Source organism: Sarcophilus harrisii, chromosome 4 (genome assembly GCF_902635505.1).
Source record: "Sarcophilus harrisii chromosome 4, mSarHar1.11, whole genome shotgun sequence".
NCBI classification, from domain to species: Eukaryota; Metazoa; Chordata; class Mammalia; order Dasyuromorphia; family Dasyuridae; genus Sarcophilus; species Sarcophilus harrisii.
Window position 1 is genome coordinate 302,858,304 of NC_045429.1, and position 17,215 is coordinate 302,875,518.

At 41.7% G+C, this 17,215-nt stretch overlaps 1 protein-coding gene across 17 annotated transcripts in view; it reads right to left on the bottom strand.

Moving 5' to 3' along the window:
• Positions 1–1,405: 1,405 nt before the first annotated feature.
• The window catches only part of RBFOX3 (RNA binding fox-1 homolog 3), a 942,623-nt gene continuing 926,813 nt past the window's right edge, over positions 1,406–17,215 (bottom strand). For 8 of the 17 annotated variants that reach the window (XM_031968497.1, XM_031968495.1, XM_031968493.1 and 5 more), the window contains 6 exons: positions 15,867–15,920; positions 15,356–15,488; positions 14,152–14,332; positions 12,615–12,676; positions 9,294–9,372; positions 4,110–6,563 (listed from right to left, as the gene is read on the bottom strand). In XM_031968497.1, the coding sequence (XP_031824357.1) occupies positions 6,519–6,563; positions 9,294–9,372; positions 12,615–12,676; positions 14,152–14,332; positions 15,356–15,488; positions 15,867–15,920 (554 nt within the window). In that variant the 3' untranslated portion in view covers positions 4,110–6,518. Of the gene's footprint in view, positions 3,593–4,109; positions 6,564–7,129; positions 8,951–9,293; positions 9,373–12,614; positions 12,677–14,151; positions 14,333–15,355; positions 15,489–15,866; positions 15,921–17,215 lie in introns of those variants that run through there. The other 9 variants (XM_031968496.1, XM_031968492.1, XM_031968501.1 and 6 more) reach the window with 6 other exon arrangements.

Genomic DNA, 17,215 nt, shown 5'->3' on the forward strand with positions numbered 1-17,215 from the left:
AGGAAAATTAATATCTCGGCATTTAAGCTGGTGCCCCTCTGGTGGATGTAATTGCGCTGAAATAAATTATCTGACGTTTTGAAAAATGAAGAATTCAACTTTTCTTTACGTGCAATTCTGTCACGAGTGGTGGTTTAGGACCTGAGAATATCTGTACCCCTTGCCCTGTCCCATTTTAATCCCCCCCCCTTCAAACACAACCAAAACTTTATTATTCTGCATTATGTTCAATTTCATCTCCCCACTCCCAGTCATTCATCCCTTCTTTTCTTCTTATCAAAGAGGTAGGTCCCCATCCCAGATACCTCAAGCTCTTTTCTGGCTTCTGCTGACCCACCCATTCAGGGAATGGAGAAAGCCAAAGAAACCATTTTTATTCTGAAGCAAGGCATATCCTATCTTCTTGCCTCTTCTTTAGCATTTTTTTCCCTTCTTTTTCTTCTTCAGGTGGGGAGGTATCCAGATTGTTCAAACATCATTAAATCTTGATACGAATATATAACAGGACCAGTGGGACCTCAAATAGCTTCTACTTTCTGGATGGACAGAGATGAACCCTCTGTTATCCCCTCTCTGCCTGATCCCATGCATGATTCATTTATTTTCTCAATGTTCTGAGTTAGAATGACAGTGTGACTTTTTTGAGTAGCATCCTGTTGAGGAATATGACTTTGGTTTCCTTGTGAGCTCTGCCTAGAGTAAGCTATACTGCAGATACCCCACTGCTTAGTAAATTTGATTGGAATTCAGTGGTAGCAAAACCATGTCACCTGATCTCTTAGTGGAAATCTTGGGATCAGATGATTTAACACTGGAAGGGAAACTTCTGAGATCATCTATCCCAAATCTTCTCATCCCTGAATGGTAAGGTCAGATGCTTGGTACCACACAGCTCTTTTAAAAGGTGGTTTTTTTTTTCCATTTAAAATGAAAAGGTCCTATATTGGATTACTTGCTGTGTAGCTAGGGAAAGGGGGAAGTGGGGAGGGAGGGAGAAAAATTTGGAACAAAAGTTTTGCAAGGATGAATGTTGGAAACTCTTTGCATGTATTTTGAAAAATAAAAAGCTATTACTATAAAAAATTAAAGGGTCCCAGGAATGAACATGAAAGCATCTCCATGTTTTTCCTCTACAGACATTGGAGATGGGGCAAAAAGGAAAGAATGACTTTGGATTTGGACCTTAATGGTTTAATAACCTCGTGTCTGGCAAGAGTTTTTGTGTATGGAGGAAGGATGTTTCAGCCAGTAGTCAGCTCTAGCTTTAGCTAAAGTTAAAAATGAACCATTTAGAGAATGTACCTACTTTGGTTCCAACACCCACTCACTAATCGGGCCCATGATACTTCATTCTCTGTGTCCAGAACTGCCCCCTTCCCACCATTCCCCAATCAAAAAGCTGTCCTGGTTTGAAGAAAGAAATCTTTATTAATAATCTTAATAATACTGTTAATTTGAATGGTCACACCTTGGAAGCATACAGAATGTTAAGAAAGGATGTTGGGGGCTCAATTGCAGTCCTAGAAGGGAGGAAGGGAATAAATTTAGGAGGAGAGGGGCTTGGGAGGAGGCTGCCAAGAGAAAAGGATTCAGTACAGCAGATGGAAGGGGCAGGGGGAGCTTTTATACAGAAGACAAATGGCCAGAGGTAGGGACCGGGTTCTATGTACATCACGAATAGAAAAGGAGAATTCCATTTCGATAGCTTCAGGCGCTTATGCTGAATATAAAGTGAGGGTTTTATTTTTGTTGTTTTAAGTTTCATGAGACAGTGGAGCTATGTTGGGAGACTTATTTTCCTCCCTTTCCTTTTAGCCACTCCAGTTGTCCTTACCCTGGCAGGGGCTTTCTCCTCCCCCTCCCCCCCGCCAAGCCCCTGCCATCCGTTTTTTATCCCTACCACTAGACAAAAAGCCCCTTCAGCCTCCCAAGTGCTCCAGAAGGATGATCTGTTGCTGCCATCAGAACTTTGGAGGCCCAACCACAATACCAAGGGCAGTAACTGTGGGTCAGGCCACTGTTGGGCCTGAGAGTCTGCTCTGAATCTCTCTTCCCCTCAAACTGCAGTTGTTTCTTGGCTCTCCTCAGAGGTTCCTTTCCCTGGCTATGGTTTCCTTGACCCATAGCACCATCATCTCTAATCTTGCTGATAAGTTGCACCAATGGAGCTAGGTTACCCCCTTCCTTCTCCTCTGCCTTTCAGCACAGTCAGACCCTCAGCACCTCCCCCTATCTATTTTCTATTCAAATATGTCCAATACCCCTTCCTACTACTTGCCCCTTAGCCTCCAAGGGAAATAGATGTTGGACAGAGAGCAGAGCACCAAGTGGGAGAACTAGAGTGAAATCAACTTCAGCTGCCGGAACAAACCTGTTTTGAAACCCCTCTTCACTCCATGGCCCCTACCTCTATTTCAACTCTTGCCTCTTCTCCAAGCCTTATCTTCTTACAGGACTGCATGTGGTAGAGGAATCAAGTAATTTTGAAAGAGAAGGCATGGCTGCAGGAGGCACCCACCTTTCAAAAGTTCTTACAAAAGAGGAACACTGGATGTCCCTGTTTACTTTTAGCCTGAGTCTCACAGACAGAGACGGGTCTTGTTCTATTCTGCTGGGAGCCAAAAGAATGAGTGGCTGGAGGAGAAATCTGTGGACTCTGGTTTTCCTGGAGTTCTGCCAATGCTTTTTTTATTTTACTTTTTTTTAAAGGAGTTGGCACTTGAGGACTGGTGGTCAAATAACATTCAAGCAGCCTGCAAACTCTAATGTGATGCACTGCTCAGCACATCGCTTTCACTAGGGTGAGGGCAAGGGCATTTTTCTTTGCCAGCACAGCATGGGGAGCTGGGACTCAGAAAACTCAACCCACAGATAACTTGGCCTGCACCAAAGCTTGCATTCCTTGGGAATGCAAAACTGCCTTTGTTTCTCTTCCCCTCTCCTCATTTCTCTGCTCCTTCCTTCCCCATTCAGCCGCTCCTGACCCCAACTCTTTATTTTTGCATCTTATTCCCAAGCCACTTGGAACAAGATCATTATATTTTGTCTTGCTTTTGCTCTCCCATTGCTCTGCCCTATCAGTCCCTCCACAACCCAGGAGTGAAGGGTGACGCAGAGGAAGACATGGTAGCAAAAAAAAAAAAAAAAAAAAAAAAAAAAAGTCTTTCTTTGGGGGTAACAAAAACTTGGTTCCCACCCCCAACTTCACCCTCATAAAACCAAGAAAGAAGAGGGGTCCCCCAACATGACCTAGGTAAAGGGGTGAGAGGTGGAGGTTGGGGGAAGTCTCCCCCTTGGTGCCATCAGATTGGTGTTCACTTTGTGGGTGCAGGGTATACAGCGCCTCTTGCTGGACTCTTCTTGCTGGGCACCTGTATGTGGCCTCTTATGTGGGACTTGTCACTTGGTTGATTGCTTCTTTTCTTTGCTTAAGTTTTGTTGCTTTCATTTTAAAATATTTTTTAGGGTAGGTTTTTTTTTTTGGCGTTGTTTTTGTTTTTTGTGTTTTTTCATTTTGTTTTTTTTAAATTTGTTTTTGTTTTTGTTTTGTTTTTTTGCCCTTCATGGTCCAAGAAGAAAACAGCAGATTTCACTACAACAGAAACAAAAAAGCCAAGCTTGCACAGTTTCACAGATGCAACACACTGTGTGCAAAGACAAGGCCAATAAAGGCCCTGGACACTGGGGAGGGCCTTTGAACCCAGAAGGAGATAGTGAGATAGTGTGGAGGCAAATATTTACTTTTTAACATATAAAAGTGCCTCAGGGAGACAAAGGGAGAACAGTGCCTAGTGTCCCTCTCCTTCCCTCTCCCTCCCTCCCTCCCTCTCCCTTTCTCTCTTTGTCTCTCTCTTTGTCTCTGTCTCTCTGTTTCTCTGTCTCTGTCTCTGTCTCTCTCTCTCTGTCTCTGTCTCTCTGTCTCTGTCTCTGTCTCTCTCTGTCTCTCTCTCTGTCTCTCTGTCTCTCTCTCTGTCTCTCTGTCTCTCTCTCTCTCTCTCTCTGTCTCTCTCTCTCTCTCTCTCTCTCTCTCTCTGTCTCTGTCTCTCTCTCTCTCTGTCTCTCTCTCTCTCTCTCTCTCTCTCTCTCTCTCTCTCTCTCTCTCTCTCTCTCTCTCTCTATATATATATATATATATATATATATATATATGTTTCACCCCTGACCCTCGGGAGATTGCTGGCTTTGTAATTTAAATGACGGTTTTAATTTGTCCCTTCACTACTTTCCAGGAATGGCTAGATGTATAGTGATGGGATAGGAAAATAGGATCTAGCAACTGGAGGTTCCTAAGGTAACCAAAACTCTGGATTAAATAGAATGTGGAGAAGCTAGAACAAGCTAAACTAAGATAAGAGAAGCAATTGTTGCAGACAGATTAGAATAGCAAGGAATAAAGATCATAACAGAAGGTTAAGAGGCTGGAGACAGGAGTATGTGGGAATAGTGTTCAGCAAATAAGATGTGGAAAGGTGGTGGCAAATTTGTTGGAAAAGGTGAATTTTAACATTAGGAAAGAGACAAATTGGACACCTGAGAGAGGAGTTATAGGAAAGAAAATACGAGAACAATTTTCCAAATAGAGGTATGTGAGTGGGATGGGGCAGGGTGTTTATAGCGGAAACTAAGTCCCGTAGCTGGTAGAAAGCCTTTGTCCCTTCCAGACCCCAGGTGCTTTCCTCAAAGATAAAAAAAATCTCCTGCTATGCTTACACCTGTTAGGGGGATGGTCATAAAAGGCAAAGGGGGAAGAAGATGGGAATAAGCATTTATATAGCACCTCCTACTGTGCTAAGCAGTTTACAAATATTATCTCACTGGATAAAAAAAGGCTCAAGGAGTAGCTTATTTAAAATCATGGATGATGCAGAACAAAAGGACCCCTTGCCTCGGTTGGCTCCCTCTAGGCTCCCTGGAAGAAGTTTTCTGAATAATAACTAAAGCAGAAAAGCTAAGCTTTCTTCATGAGCAATATGAAACTTCATTTGAGCCTGATTGATACCCAGGACACTTCAGTTTTAGATTTGATTTTGCTGCTAAGTTACTCTCAGGAGTCCTTCTGTAAAATGACGAATTTTGAAGGGATGACCTTCTAGGCCTTTCTTTCAGGTCTAACATTTATGAATTGGCCAGAGGATCTCCATGCCATGGTCAATGTACTGTGATGGCTGGGCCAGGCTAGAAAGATCTTTCATCAAAAAACAAAACAAAACAAAAAAATCCTAACTGCATTAAAGTTGGAGGTGGTAGAAAGGGGAGCTGGATTCAGGGATTCAGTCCTGAGATGAACCATCCAGAAGTGAGGAGTTCCTATATAAGAAACTTAATTTGTGAAGAGCAAAGTGATACAAGTATACAAATTAAAGATTTTTTTTTTTTTTTTTTTTTTGAGCTTAGGCACAGGAAGGAAGATGCTTTGGCTAGGCAGCACACACACCAAGGACAGAGCTGGGAAAATAAAATCTGCCACTTTAGAAGGGAGTTAAGGGCCTCCACAGCTAGGACACTGATGGCTTTGTAGGGTAAAGGAGAGATTTGAGACCAGTACTATAGGGGAACTGTAAGGCATATGGACAGATGCAGGGAACTGGGGAAGGGAGAATTCATTTCCATCTTTACGTCTTGCAAAGAATACTTTGGCCAGGACATTCTTATAATTTCCATAAGGAATGGAATCTATATAATTCAATTAAAAAATTAAAAAGATGAGGAAGACCTGTATAAGGTGTGAAGGAAAAAGAAGTAAGGAGAAGCAGGGAGAGTTAAGGGGTTGAACTAAGATGGAAGAGAGGACGAAAGAATGCTGATTCCCTTTTCCTGTCCTCTTCATGAAACAAATTTTTTTCTAGCAGTTTCAAGATCTGTTGGGCGGAGGTGGGAGACAACTAATTGTAGAAAGATAAATTACTGGGGCAAAGACCAAAATGGGAGTAATGGACAACTAAATATACTGTGGAACCTAGAAAATGGCTCATGGTCTGTGGCCCTGACTTCCTTTCACAAAGATTCCCTGACTTCAGCCTGTTGATTAAAGAGTAAAGATGGAATAGGGTAGAAGTAGAGGGACTGGTCAGGGTATGAGGTCCTTCTGCTAACCTTTTTGGGGATAGCTGTATGTTGAAGGGTCAGAGCTATGGGGAAAGAGGACTGACCTTCTGACTTCAGGCTCTACTTCTTGACTTTCTATCTTTCCCTCTTACCCCCTCCCCTCCCATGGCCCCCAGTTTTTATACCATACCTTGATGGTTTGGGAGTAGAACAACACCGACAAACTCAATACAGGAAATTAGTTACAAACATACAGGTACAGTCATGGACAAAGACACACACACCATCATGGGGCAGGGAGAAACAACTGGAGGTAAAAATCTATGGTTTTAGAGTCGCGGAGGGTCAGCGGTGAATGTCCCTGACCCGCTGGGGCAGTTTGTCTTCCCGGAGGATCTGCCTGGTGTCTAGTTTGTTTGGTTTGGTTTGGAATAAGCAGTCAGTGTGAATGCTGTTAGGGGCTGGGTCTCTTGCTAGTAGGGGGTGAAGCGGCTGTACCCTCCTCGGCAGAGGCTAGCCTGCAACATCAAAGATGAAAAACAGCCAATCAGTATTGTCTTTTGGTAGGAAAAAAAATCAAAAAAAGGAAAAAGAAAAAAGAAAGGAAAAAGAGAAATAGCCAAATCCCATTTTCTTCCCCCAATGTTTTTTGTTTTTTTTTTCCCCTCCATGGGGAGAATAATTGATAAATAGTTTGTGATAATTTGCCATGGCAACAGGGTAATGGAGGCCAGGTTGAGGGTCTTGGTTTATTTCTAAGTGGGTGGTATCCTTGAAGTCAGGGGGGAGAGAGCCTTTAGGGACAAGCAAAGGAAGTGGCCATCAGCAATACTGGCCTTGAATATTTTCTCTCTTTTAATTCTTAATTAGTCCTTAGTGTGGCCCTTAATTTCTCATGGAGTGCTGCCTAACATGGTGGGAAAAGCAATGGATTTGGAGAGGACAGAGTTTTAAGTTAGTAGCCTCTGTTACTTATAAGTTGTGTGATTATGGGCAAGGTACCAGCACTGGACCTCAGTTTCCTTAGGGAAAAGAATATAATAATGGTACTTGACAGCAAGAACTTCTTTTTCTCTTCTGTCTCTTAAGCACCCAGCACAATGATCTGCACATGATAGATGCTTGCTGAATTAAATCAAAGGATGGAATTGGATCTGGTCAGTTCTAACTACTGTGAGCCTATAACCATGAGTTAATGAGACTTCATAACAGGGTGCACACTCCAAGGGCTTTATCTGAGGAGGATAAAGGCCTGATCTTTTTGAAGCAACACTACCCAATTTTGATTTAGGAATTAGATCTATTGAGCTTTAAAAGGTCTAAGCCAAATGATCACATTGGACAAACCCACTTTAGGCTCAGGGCTTCCAAATAATAGCCTGAATTTCCTTGTATATGTCCACAGGTTTTCTTCTGCTGTGACCTGGGTCTGAGGGTTCTAAGCTTCATGTATTTTCTTATATAGAAAACATAAGCTCTCTTATGGGTAGAGATTTTTTTTTTTTCGGGTTGGTGGTGGTGGTAGAGAAGGAGAGTCTTTGTTTCTTGGATATAGAAAATGTAGTACTGGAAAGAACACTGAATTTGGAGAATTTTGAATCAGAGGACCTGTGTTTGAATCTTAGCTCTACTGGGGTTAATCACTTAACTTTCTGAGCTTCATTTTCTTCATCTGTAAAATAGAGGTAAACTAGCTTAAATTCAAAGTCCATTCTAGTTCTGAATCTATGATTCTGTGTTCTTCTGTTTGGATCCCTATCTCCCTGGGTTTCCAAACCTCTCTTCTCCAATCTCTTTTGGAATCCTGAACTTGCATGATCATTTGATCTCATTATTACCTTGCAAGAAAGATTTTCTTGTTTCCCTCCTACCCTACTGTCCATTTTCATTTGAAAAGGGGACAAAATGGAAAATGTTGAAAAGCTGACAAAAAGATAAGTTTCTTTAAAAAATAATGTTAAATAAAACACAAAAAGGGTAATCCTTCATTAATTAGTGAAAACTTTTAAGTAGTAGCAAAACTGAGGGCATTGGGCTTTTTAAAGAAAGTACTACAAAGTACAAAGAAAGTACCAACCTAGGGCCTGGGTACGTCCTGAGAGTCACTGGTCGCGGGGAGAGCGAGCCAATGAAGGATTGAATCTAGCCCATAGTATTGCCAGGGCCAACCTCAGGCAAGATTGGATTTTTGAAGATTGAAAACACCCAAAAATTAAAAAGAAAAAGAAAAAAAAATATAAAGAAGTGAGGGACCCTTAAAAGAAAAGAAAAAAATCTTGCTGGATTGACTCTTACCCACTTTCCCCACTTCCCTTCCCTGACCCTTTCCCTCCCCCCAAGTTTTCATCTTTGATGCTGGATGCCAAGCTAGCTAAAAACCGACATTAAGCACAATGCCGGGATGAGGGTTTGGGGTTACTACCAGGCTGATATGTTGTTAAGAGAATCCCCTGTTGTATAATGGGCCTGGGTTTTTGTGACTATCGCTGGCATATGTACACACACACACATACACACAGGCTCTCCTGCAGATCACCATCATCAAGCCAAGCTCAAAAGTGCACCCTTTCTCTCTTCCTGACCCCAACCATTCTGCCCATGCAATGATGACCACTGGGGAGAGAGGGAATTCTGGAGCAAGCACCTCAGGGAGCCATGGAGGGTAATGAATCACAATCAATAGGCCTCTCTCCTCAGTTTTGGATAATCATGTTATGTATATAGGAGAAATGTCATTTTGAAACACAAAAGGGACCAGGGGAATCACTTTTGCATCTGGGGGAACTAAGTCCATTGTTGTGGGTAGGAAGGTGCCACTGAAGAAGGGAGGAGGCTGTGTTTTGGCATCTTTCTCAATGGCAAATTCAATTCAGGATCATGAGTCACAGAAGATTGGGAAGTTGACCTGGGATAATGACACAGACTGGGAGGCCAGAAAGACACACACAGAAAGGGCCCAACAAACTATAATATATGATATCCCTTTCTCACTTTAAGAAGGGAACATGAGGAGAGGGGTACTATTATACTTATGGGGTAGGAGGTTTCCAGGCTTTCTCTTCCTCTTCTTCCCAAATGCTTGAACCCAAGGAAAGTTATTTTAGATTCAACCTGGAGCTTTTTTTTAATTCTCCTCCCAACTTTCCAACATACACCCTCCCTTCTCCCCACCCTCTAGGGATAAGAGCTTTTTCTGATCATGAACCGCTGAAGCAATCTATGACCAAAGCAGGGCTGGACCTCCTTACCATAGTTCCAATGCTATAGGTTGCAGCAGGGCCAATGGCGTGGTGATAAGGGTCAGCAGCTGCATAGACTCTGCCGTAACTAGGGAACAAAAAATACAGTCAAGATGTGGGTCATGGTGGTAAGCAGAGGAGATGGAAATGAAATAAATAGGATGAGGGATATCTTCTTACTTCTCAAACCTAGATTTAAGTCTTTTGATTTCAGACTCCCATATCAATTAGATTACTTTCCTTCTCTTTCTCAACATCTAGTATACTGCTTGTAGTAAGCCCTTTTTAGAAAGATGGGACTCCTAATAATAACCACATGCCCTTTATGTTCTCCATCAGACCCTCTACTATTGAATGCAAGCTTCTCAAGAGATGTGAGGTAGAGCCTGTCCATGTTTTCACATATAACTTTGTATACAACATATGTTTTATTCGATGAGATGAAGAAATGAGTGATTACATGCAGATATTGGGGCAGGAGGATCCTAGTGAGTGTGTCTGCAATGGAAGGAAAAAAGGTTACTGGGGTAAGAACAGATTATGATAAAGTAATTATCATCAGTGATGAGTAAAAGTCTGAAATATTCATAATTGGCAAGCACAACAATGAGAGTTTAAATTTCTGAAACCTGGGTTTTCCCTTTAATAGGGGTGAGCTTGCCCTCTGGACAATCTTTTATCTTTGAATTTTCCATAACCAAATCTTATTTATTATTTAATTTAAGATGGCAATCAAGTTTCCCCTCTGTCTTTGGACTAAACAGACTAAATAATCTTAAGTCTTTGAAGTCACAGCAGATACTGAACATCTAAGTAGGGTAAGGCTCCCAATGGATGGAGAAGGATAGTATGATGAGAACCTTGCCCCATCACAAGAGCATGAGTCCTAGCAGATAAGGAAAGCTTGCTGGTGTCTGATACCTGGCAGAGCTGAGCATCCCAGGCCAAACTGCAAGGAATTCTGCTGGCTCTGAAGGATGGAGCATCAGGATTGAATAAAGTAGAATCCGAATTCTTTGAATAGTAGGGAAGCTTTGAGTATTGTGAGGGAAGATCCCAGTTGGGAAGGGTTCATCAAACACAGTTGCACCCTTTCCTCATCTTCCCACTCCTATTGTATTCCACTCTCCCCAAACATTTTCCATTTCTCTAGCAACCCCAGCTCCACCAGTTTTGTCTAGGGACCTGAGTTAGTTGCTACCACTATGTTAATGGTCTTCAAGAAAAGAAATGTTAACTTGAGGTAGAAAGAGTTGGGAGGGGTATTTGCTGATCACTTCCATCTGAGGCTATTCCTCAGAAATGATAACAGGCAATTTAGAAAAATGGTGATTAGCAAAGTGCCTGGCACACAGCAATAAATACTTTTTGACTGATTAGAACTGCTCTGGCAACTAAACTAATTAACCAAAGGACAAGTATGGTGGGTGCACTTTTCAAGTGCACTTTGTGCACAAGAGAGGGACAACTTCAGTGCAGGTAATCACAGGAATAAGACAGTTCATGAAAGATGGAAATCTTTGACACATATAAAGGATCAGGAATTAAGGTTAAGAAAAGTACTTTTGCAAGTGACAATCCTGATGAGTCTTACAGAAGAGATGGGAGAAGAAAAGGAAGACTCATCTAGAATTGACCTACATGACATGTAGGAATTTTCCTACCTCACCTTTTATAGACAGCTCTCAATTATCTCTATATGCAGGGAAGAATTCCTCCAAAAGAGTCGCTGAGATTCCATGAGATTTAGAGCCCAGTTTTAGAGACCCTTTTAGAGCCTGAGGAACAGGCAGTTGTTTGCTCAAAGAGACCTAGGAACCAGAGATTGTGAAACATTTGACTCAAAAGGTTGGGTGGAATTTAGGCTAGCCTCTGGCCAATTGGAATAGAAGGATGAAAGCAGCAGACTCACAAATGTCCTAGAAAGGGGATGAGAGAGTTCACTCCCCCCCAGAAATTTTTTAACCTTAGATAAAGGAAGAAGTCACTATGTGTTGCTGGCCAGAAGTCATTTAGAATGCACTGAAGGCTAAAAGTGCTCTTTGGTTAACAAAAAGACCCTTGTGAACAGGTGGAACTATAGAGCAATGTTTTCCCTTCTAGTTAAGAATGTCTTTCTCTTTCAGATTACCTATATATTTTCTGTATATACATACATACATAAAGACATACAATATATATATATATATATATACACACATATATATAAATACATATTTATATGGAACCATATGTATGTGTGTATTTTGTTTGTGTGTATCTCTCTCTCTCCCATCAGTCGTTCTGTCTCTGTTTCTCTCTCTGTCTTTGTCTCTTTTTCTGTCTCTGTCTCTCTCTTTCTCTTGTTATTTTTATGCTTGTCTCTCCCATTAGAACATGAGGTTCTTGAGGACAGGAACTGGGTTTTTTTTGTATTTCTCGTGCTTAGCAAGGATAGTGCCTTTCACAAGGTAAACATTTACTAAATACTTGTTACCTGAGTGACTTCTCCATCTTAAAGTGCACATTTTTTTTTGAAGTTTAAATTCTTGTGGCATGGAGGTGACCTTGGGGTCTTGAAAGCTAGGTCCTTAGAGGAAAACCCCTGGCATGTCCTACCAAGCTACAAAGGCTTTGAGTTTAGATCCAATGAAGTGTATGTGTGTCTGAATGTCTGCTGTCTGAATACCAGTCTAGTAAGCTCATCACAATGCTGGCCACCACCTGACATTTTAACCAGCAGTGACTGATAAAAACAACCAGACATGAAGGGCTTGAGATCTGCCTTCATGGAGACAGTACACTCCTTTAAGGTCTTTGAATTCCTGAAAAAAGGCAAATAAAATGGATGCTGTCTAGAATCCTGACTAAAAGCAGTAACAGTTATACCATAGGTTGTAATAATTTCTGCCCAGAATCTCAAATAAATTGCAAGGGTATGAAAGTTTTGAAAGAGGAAGAAAAGACAATTTTTGCTGTTGGAAGAAGATGTTGCAATATAGACAGAACTCAGGGACAATCGGGCCCACTATTGAGGCCTAATATCATTTGAACTGACTTAGAAAAAAGCCAAGGTTCTCTAAAGGATTCCTGAGATGGGATAGTGGTTGGGATAGGCAGCAATTTTCTGGATGAAGCAGTAGAACTGGGAGACTAATAAGAAATGATAGGGAGAGCTGGAAGATTGCTAAGATCATTTAAGATCATGTTCATGATTATCCTTTGTTATCTGTTAAGTTTACTTACAGGGACTCACTCTTCACTTCTTTTTCACTCCTTTAGATTCCCTTTAACTCCCCTCCTCACCCGACACACATACATTCCATGCCCCAGATTGGACTCATTTCTTACCTGTCGCTGTAAGCTGCTGCTGTTGCTGCTGGCTGAGCATATCTGTAGGCAGCATAACCTCCCTGCAGGGACAAGAAAGAGAAGAGAGAAAAGGCAGATGAGTGTTATAGATCTCAGCTTGAGGAGATCTGTCTGCTGAAAAAAAGGAAAGTGTACCTATGGGACTAGGTTTTTAGAACTAGCTCGAGTCTTTGGGGACCCAAGTTCATGTACATATTTAAGGCATTGAAAAACACTGAATTATAGAGAAGACCTGGGAAGGTAAAGACTACTTGACCTATAAGGAATATTGCTCTGGATTTCCTTGTCTAGGTGGGACTAGGTTGTTAAATTGAAAAAGTCAAATCCAGTTTACTGGCAGGGAGAATTTCAATTTTCTTCAATTTTGTAACATGGATTCCTTTGCAGTCTGATGAAGTCTATTGATTCCCTTTCAGAAAAAAAAAAATGTTTCTAAGTGTATAAAATAAAGTATTTGGAAAATTTTTAAAAATACAAAAGAAATTAATTATATTGAAATATAATCATCAAAATATTTTTAAAAAATTCATAGACTCTCCTGAATTTTATTCATGGATCCCTTCAGTATCTGTGGATCTTAGGTCAGCATCTTTTTATTTAGAAGGCTAGAGAAGCCACATATCTCTCTGAACCTTGGGGAAGTCTTCAGGGTATTAGATGGCCTCCATTGAGGTCCAAACTCTATCCATCTTTTCTAAATGAAGATGGATTGGTTCTTTCTGGTAGGATAACACACAAGACAGTAAGAAGTGTAGGAGTAGGAAGGGAATTTTGTAACAAAATTACACATTTCTAACTAATTGGAAGTGATAGTGGCAAAGAATCTTTATGAGGGATGAAGGATTTCTTTTTTCTCTTGGAGATGCTGTGAAGTAGAGGAGTAGGGATGAGGAAGAGGCAAAATAGGGAGAAAACAGAGATTGGAAGTACAGCAAGTTCTGCTATCTGCATGTTGGGTTACACATGTGGGTGTACTGCCATCCTCCTCCACTGTTAAAAGGTAAAGAGAAGGCAATGCCATCAAAACTAACATGATTAGGAATAGAAATCTGTTGCCTCATCTCTTCTCCTGCCCCACTCCTCCTCCTCCCCACCCACCCATGATCTTTCTTTGGTGGTTGTCCTTCGTTCTAGAAGAGGAGGACCAAAATGACATCACTATGTTGGAGTCAAGATATGGTGTATCTGATTAGACCAATACAAGCTTGGAAGGCTCTACCACAGGTCAGACACAAATAGTTCATATTGTCTTTCATACAAGAAGATCAATGTCAATTCACTGCTGTGGATTATTTCTACCCTGCTTTCCTAAAAAAATAAATAGTCAAGAGTTAACTATAATGAGCCATAGGAAAACAAATGAAGAACACACATAACTGATACCCTCTCTGAATCTTCCCCATTTGTGTTGGACTCATCTGAACTGTGGGAGACATCCCATTGGCTTAAACACAACTGGGAGAAAGTAGGGTTTTATCCAGTGAAATGGGTAACTGTGGAGGTGGGGCACACTTACATAAATCTCTGCGCCATAAAATCCATCCTGATACACGACCCTGGAAGCAAACGGACAAGAAAGTGGTGGGAACGCTGGAGAGGTGGGGTAGGCCGGCTCCGGTGTCTGCTGAGGAGGGAGGGGGCATGGTGCCAGCCCTGCCCATGGGACTGGCATTTTAACAAGCGTTTGCTCCAGTGCCCTGTTTTGGTATAATAATAGAGTAACACCCTTGCTATAGTCAGCAACTTTTTCCCCATAAGCCTAGGGGGCCCGTCAGCCCCAGTCTCATTTGCTACCCCCACCTCCAACCATCCCCACCCTCATCCCGGGGAACTGTGATCCCCATTAGACATCAGAGGGCCCTAGTGCCCTGGGATGGATGGGGTTTGTCCTCAGTTCCTCAGGGAGGCAGCTGGGGCAGAACCATAAATGGAATCCTGTCTTCCAGTCCTGAGGATCCTTGGAATTCTCAACATACTGGGAGGACACAAAAGATGCTCAGAGGTACCACTAGTATTATAGTTTTGTAGGTCTCTGGCTAAATGCCTTGAGGGAGCAATTTTAGAGAAGTTTCCAAATTGTTCATCACCCTATAGGAATTAAGACTCCACGTGTGATTTCTACTAGAATTCCCAGGTGAACTACTTTTACCAATACATGTCAGCACCTTTCCTGCAACTTAGGGTCCTAGAGAGTTGCTTAGGAAGCTGAGAGGGTGAGTGATTTGTCCAGCATCCATATAATTTGTAGATGGCAGAAGTTTCCTGGCTCTGAGGCCAGTTCCTTATCTTCTGGTCCCGTGCGGCTTCTTTAATATTGTTAAAATGTTAAGACCAGATATCGTCTGATATAGTGGATAGGGCGCTGGCCCCCAGTTAGGAAGACCTGGATTCAAACTGGGCCTCAGATACTTCCTGTGCCTCTGTTTAACTCATTTGTAAAGTGAAGTTGTTGGATTCAGTGGCCTCTAGGTTTCTTTTGGTTCTCAATCTATGATCCTGTGATTCTAGTTTATAATTTCCCAAAATGCTCCTCAAGCAATTTATACTCTCCATCCCCCTACCCCCAAGTTGACCAGCCCTCTTTGTCTTCGCTAGAATTCTCAGGTTTCTGTATCCCTTCCTTGGCTTTTATTCCTTCTCCATCTTCTTACTCCTGGAATCTCCCAGCCTTTCCGTGTGCCCACACAAGCCACCAGGAGTTCCCCATCCTAGGTACTCACGCGCCATATGTTGGAATGGGGGGAGGAGGCGGTGCAGCCCGGAATGTATTATATACAGCCCGTCCCCGACCTCGTAAATGTGCCCCTCGGTATGCCACTGCTGTGCCCGTTGTGGGGTATGGGAATCCTGTCACTGCAGAGAAAGAGGAAGAGGGGAGTCACCAAACAGAAAAAAAGAAGTGAGCATCAGGGGAAAGAGGTAAATTTAGCTTTTACCTGAGAGGAAGCTGGAGCATCTACTATCTTGCTAGGCCCTTTCTGCATTTCTGACCTCCTCTGCATTATTCAAGTAGGAGCAGAGGTCCCAATAATATTTCTTTTGGTTCTGTCCTATTCTTCCTTCCTGGGCCAGAAAAATGGGCCACTGCCTTATAAATACCTTTGAGGTTAATGATAGCTAAGCAATAGCCACCCCTTTGGGTGTAATTGCTATATATGATCGGGAGAGCCTTCTCCTAGGATCCTGCTATTTTTCCTCTCCCATGCTCAGGCCTTAAAAATGACATTTTACCTGCATAGAATTCAGGTCCATATACAGCACCCACTACGGGGTTTAGCTTCCAGCCTGGGATAGAAATAAAGAAGGATAGTTATTATGTCCAGACCACTTAATACCCCATTACCCCCAAACTATCTCTCTCTGAACTTTTTTCATATCTCATCCAATCCCCTTGGATTTGGGTTATCCTAGAGCAGGGGTCAATGTGGGGGAGGGCTAAGGACTCCTAAAATATTTTGACCTTTAATTTGGATGCTTTAAAGGTCTTTAGAGAAAGACCAGAAATACCACCCACAGATGGCATCTGCTTCCCTGTTGTGACCAGAGGTAGTCAAGTTAATGAAAGTATGAGAAGGGATGAATTCATTCTAAGAGAAACCAAAGACTCCCAGATGCTGTCATCACCACTGCTTTTGAGAAGAAAAAGAACAGGACAGTCTCTCAGAGCTAATGCTAAGCCTTGTAGACTTGTTTCTTCTTCTTGTCTCTTCTATATAAATACTTCCCAATTATCTAACCTTGTGGGTTATTCCACCCAACTTCCACAGCTCCCTTCCCAACCCTGCCCCCAGGCCTGCTCCTTTGTCAGTAGTTGTGTGTTCTGGGGATAAAACCCCTTTAACATCAACCTAAGAAAAAGAGAATCATGAGGAAAAAACAGCTATATGGTATATATAACCCTATCACTTTTATTTGTGCTACTACTTTCCTAAATTAGAATTAATAATTAAGAGTTGTATGTACTTGATATGTATTATCAGTTAAGTTTTGATGCTCCCTGTCTATCCCTAAAACTACCATGCTCTTCTTCTTTTTTTTTTTTTAACTTTTGTTTTTGGTGCTAAGTTTGGTCCTTTACTGGATGATATTCACTCATTTCTACCCCTTTCCCTTTTCAAAGGAACATTCTCTCTTGCTAGCCAAGGAAAGCAGGGAATCAAGTGAGGTTGGAGGACAGGGTAGGTATCAGTAAGCTGTAGTATAAAGAAGGAATGGAAGCAAAGGGCTGAAATCTCTTATTATGAATATATCATCCCTATTAATGGCATTGTGGTCTTTTTCTGGAATTTATCATCTACTTATTTTCAGTGCAGTTATCTATGATGCACTTTAATTGCAGGATCATAGATTTTAAAATCAGAAAGGTCATTTGAAATTTTTACACATAAGGAACTAGGGTGGTTAAGCAATTTGTATCACTATATAAGTAGCAAATGGGAAAACTAGGATTTGAATCCATATCCCCTTGACTCCAAGTTCTGTGCTTTTTTTATATTGTAGGATACTTACAGAATCACTTGAAATGTAAAAGTATATGTAGAAAATATGAGTGGATAATTGATAATAAATAAAAAGGCAAG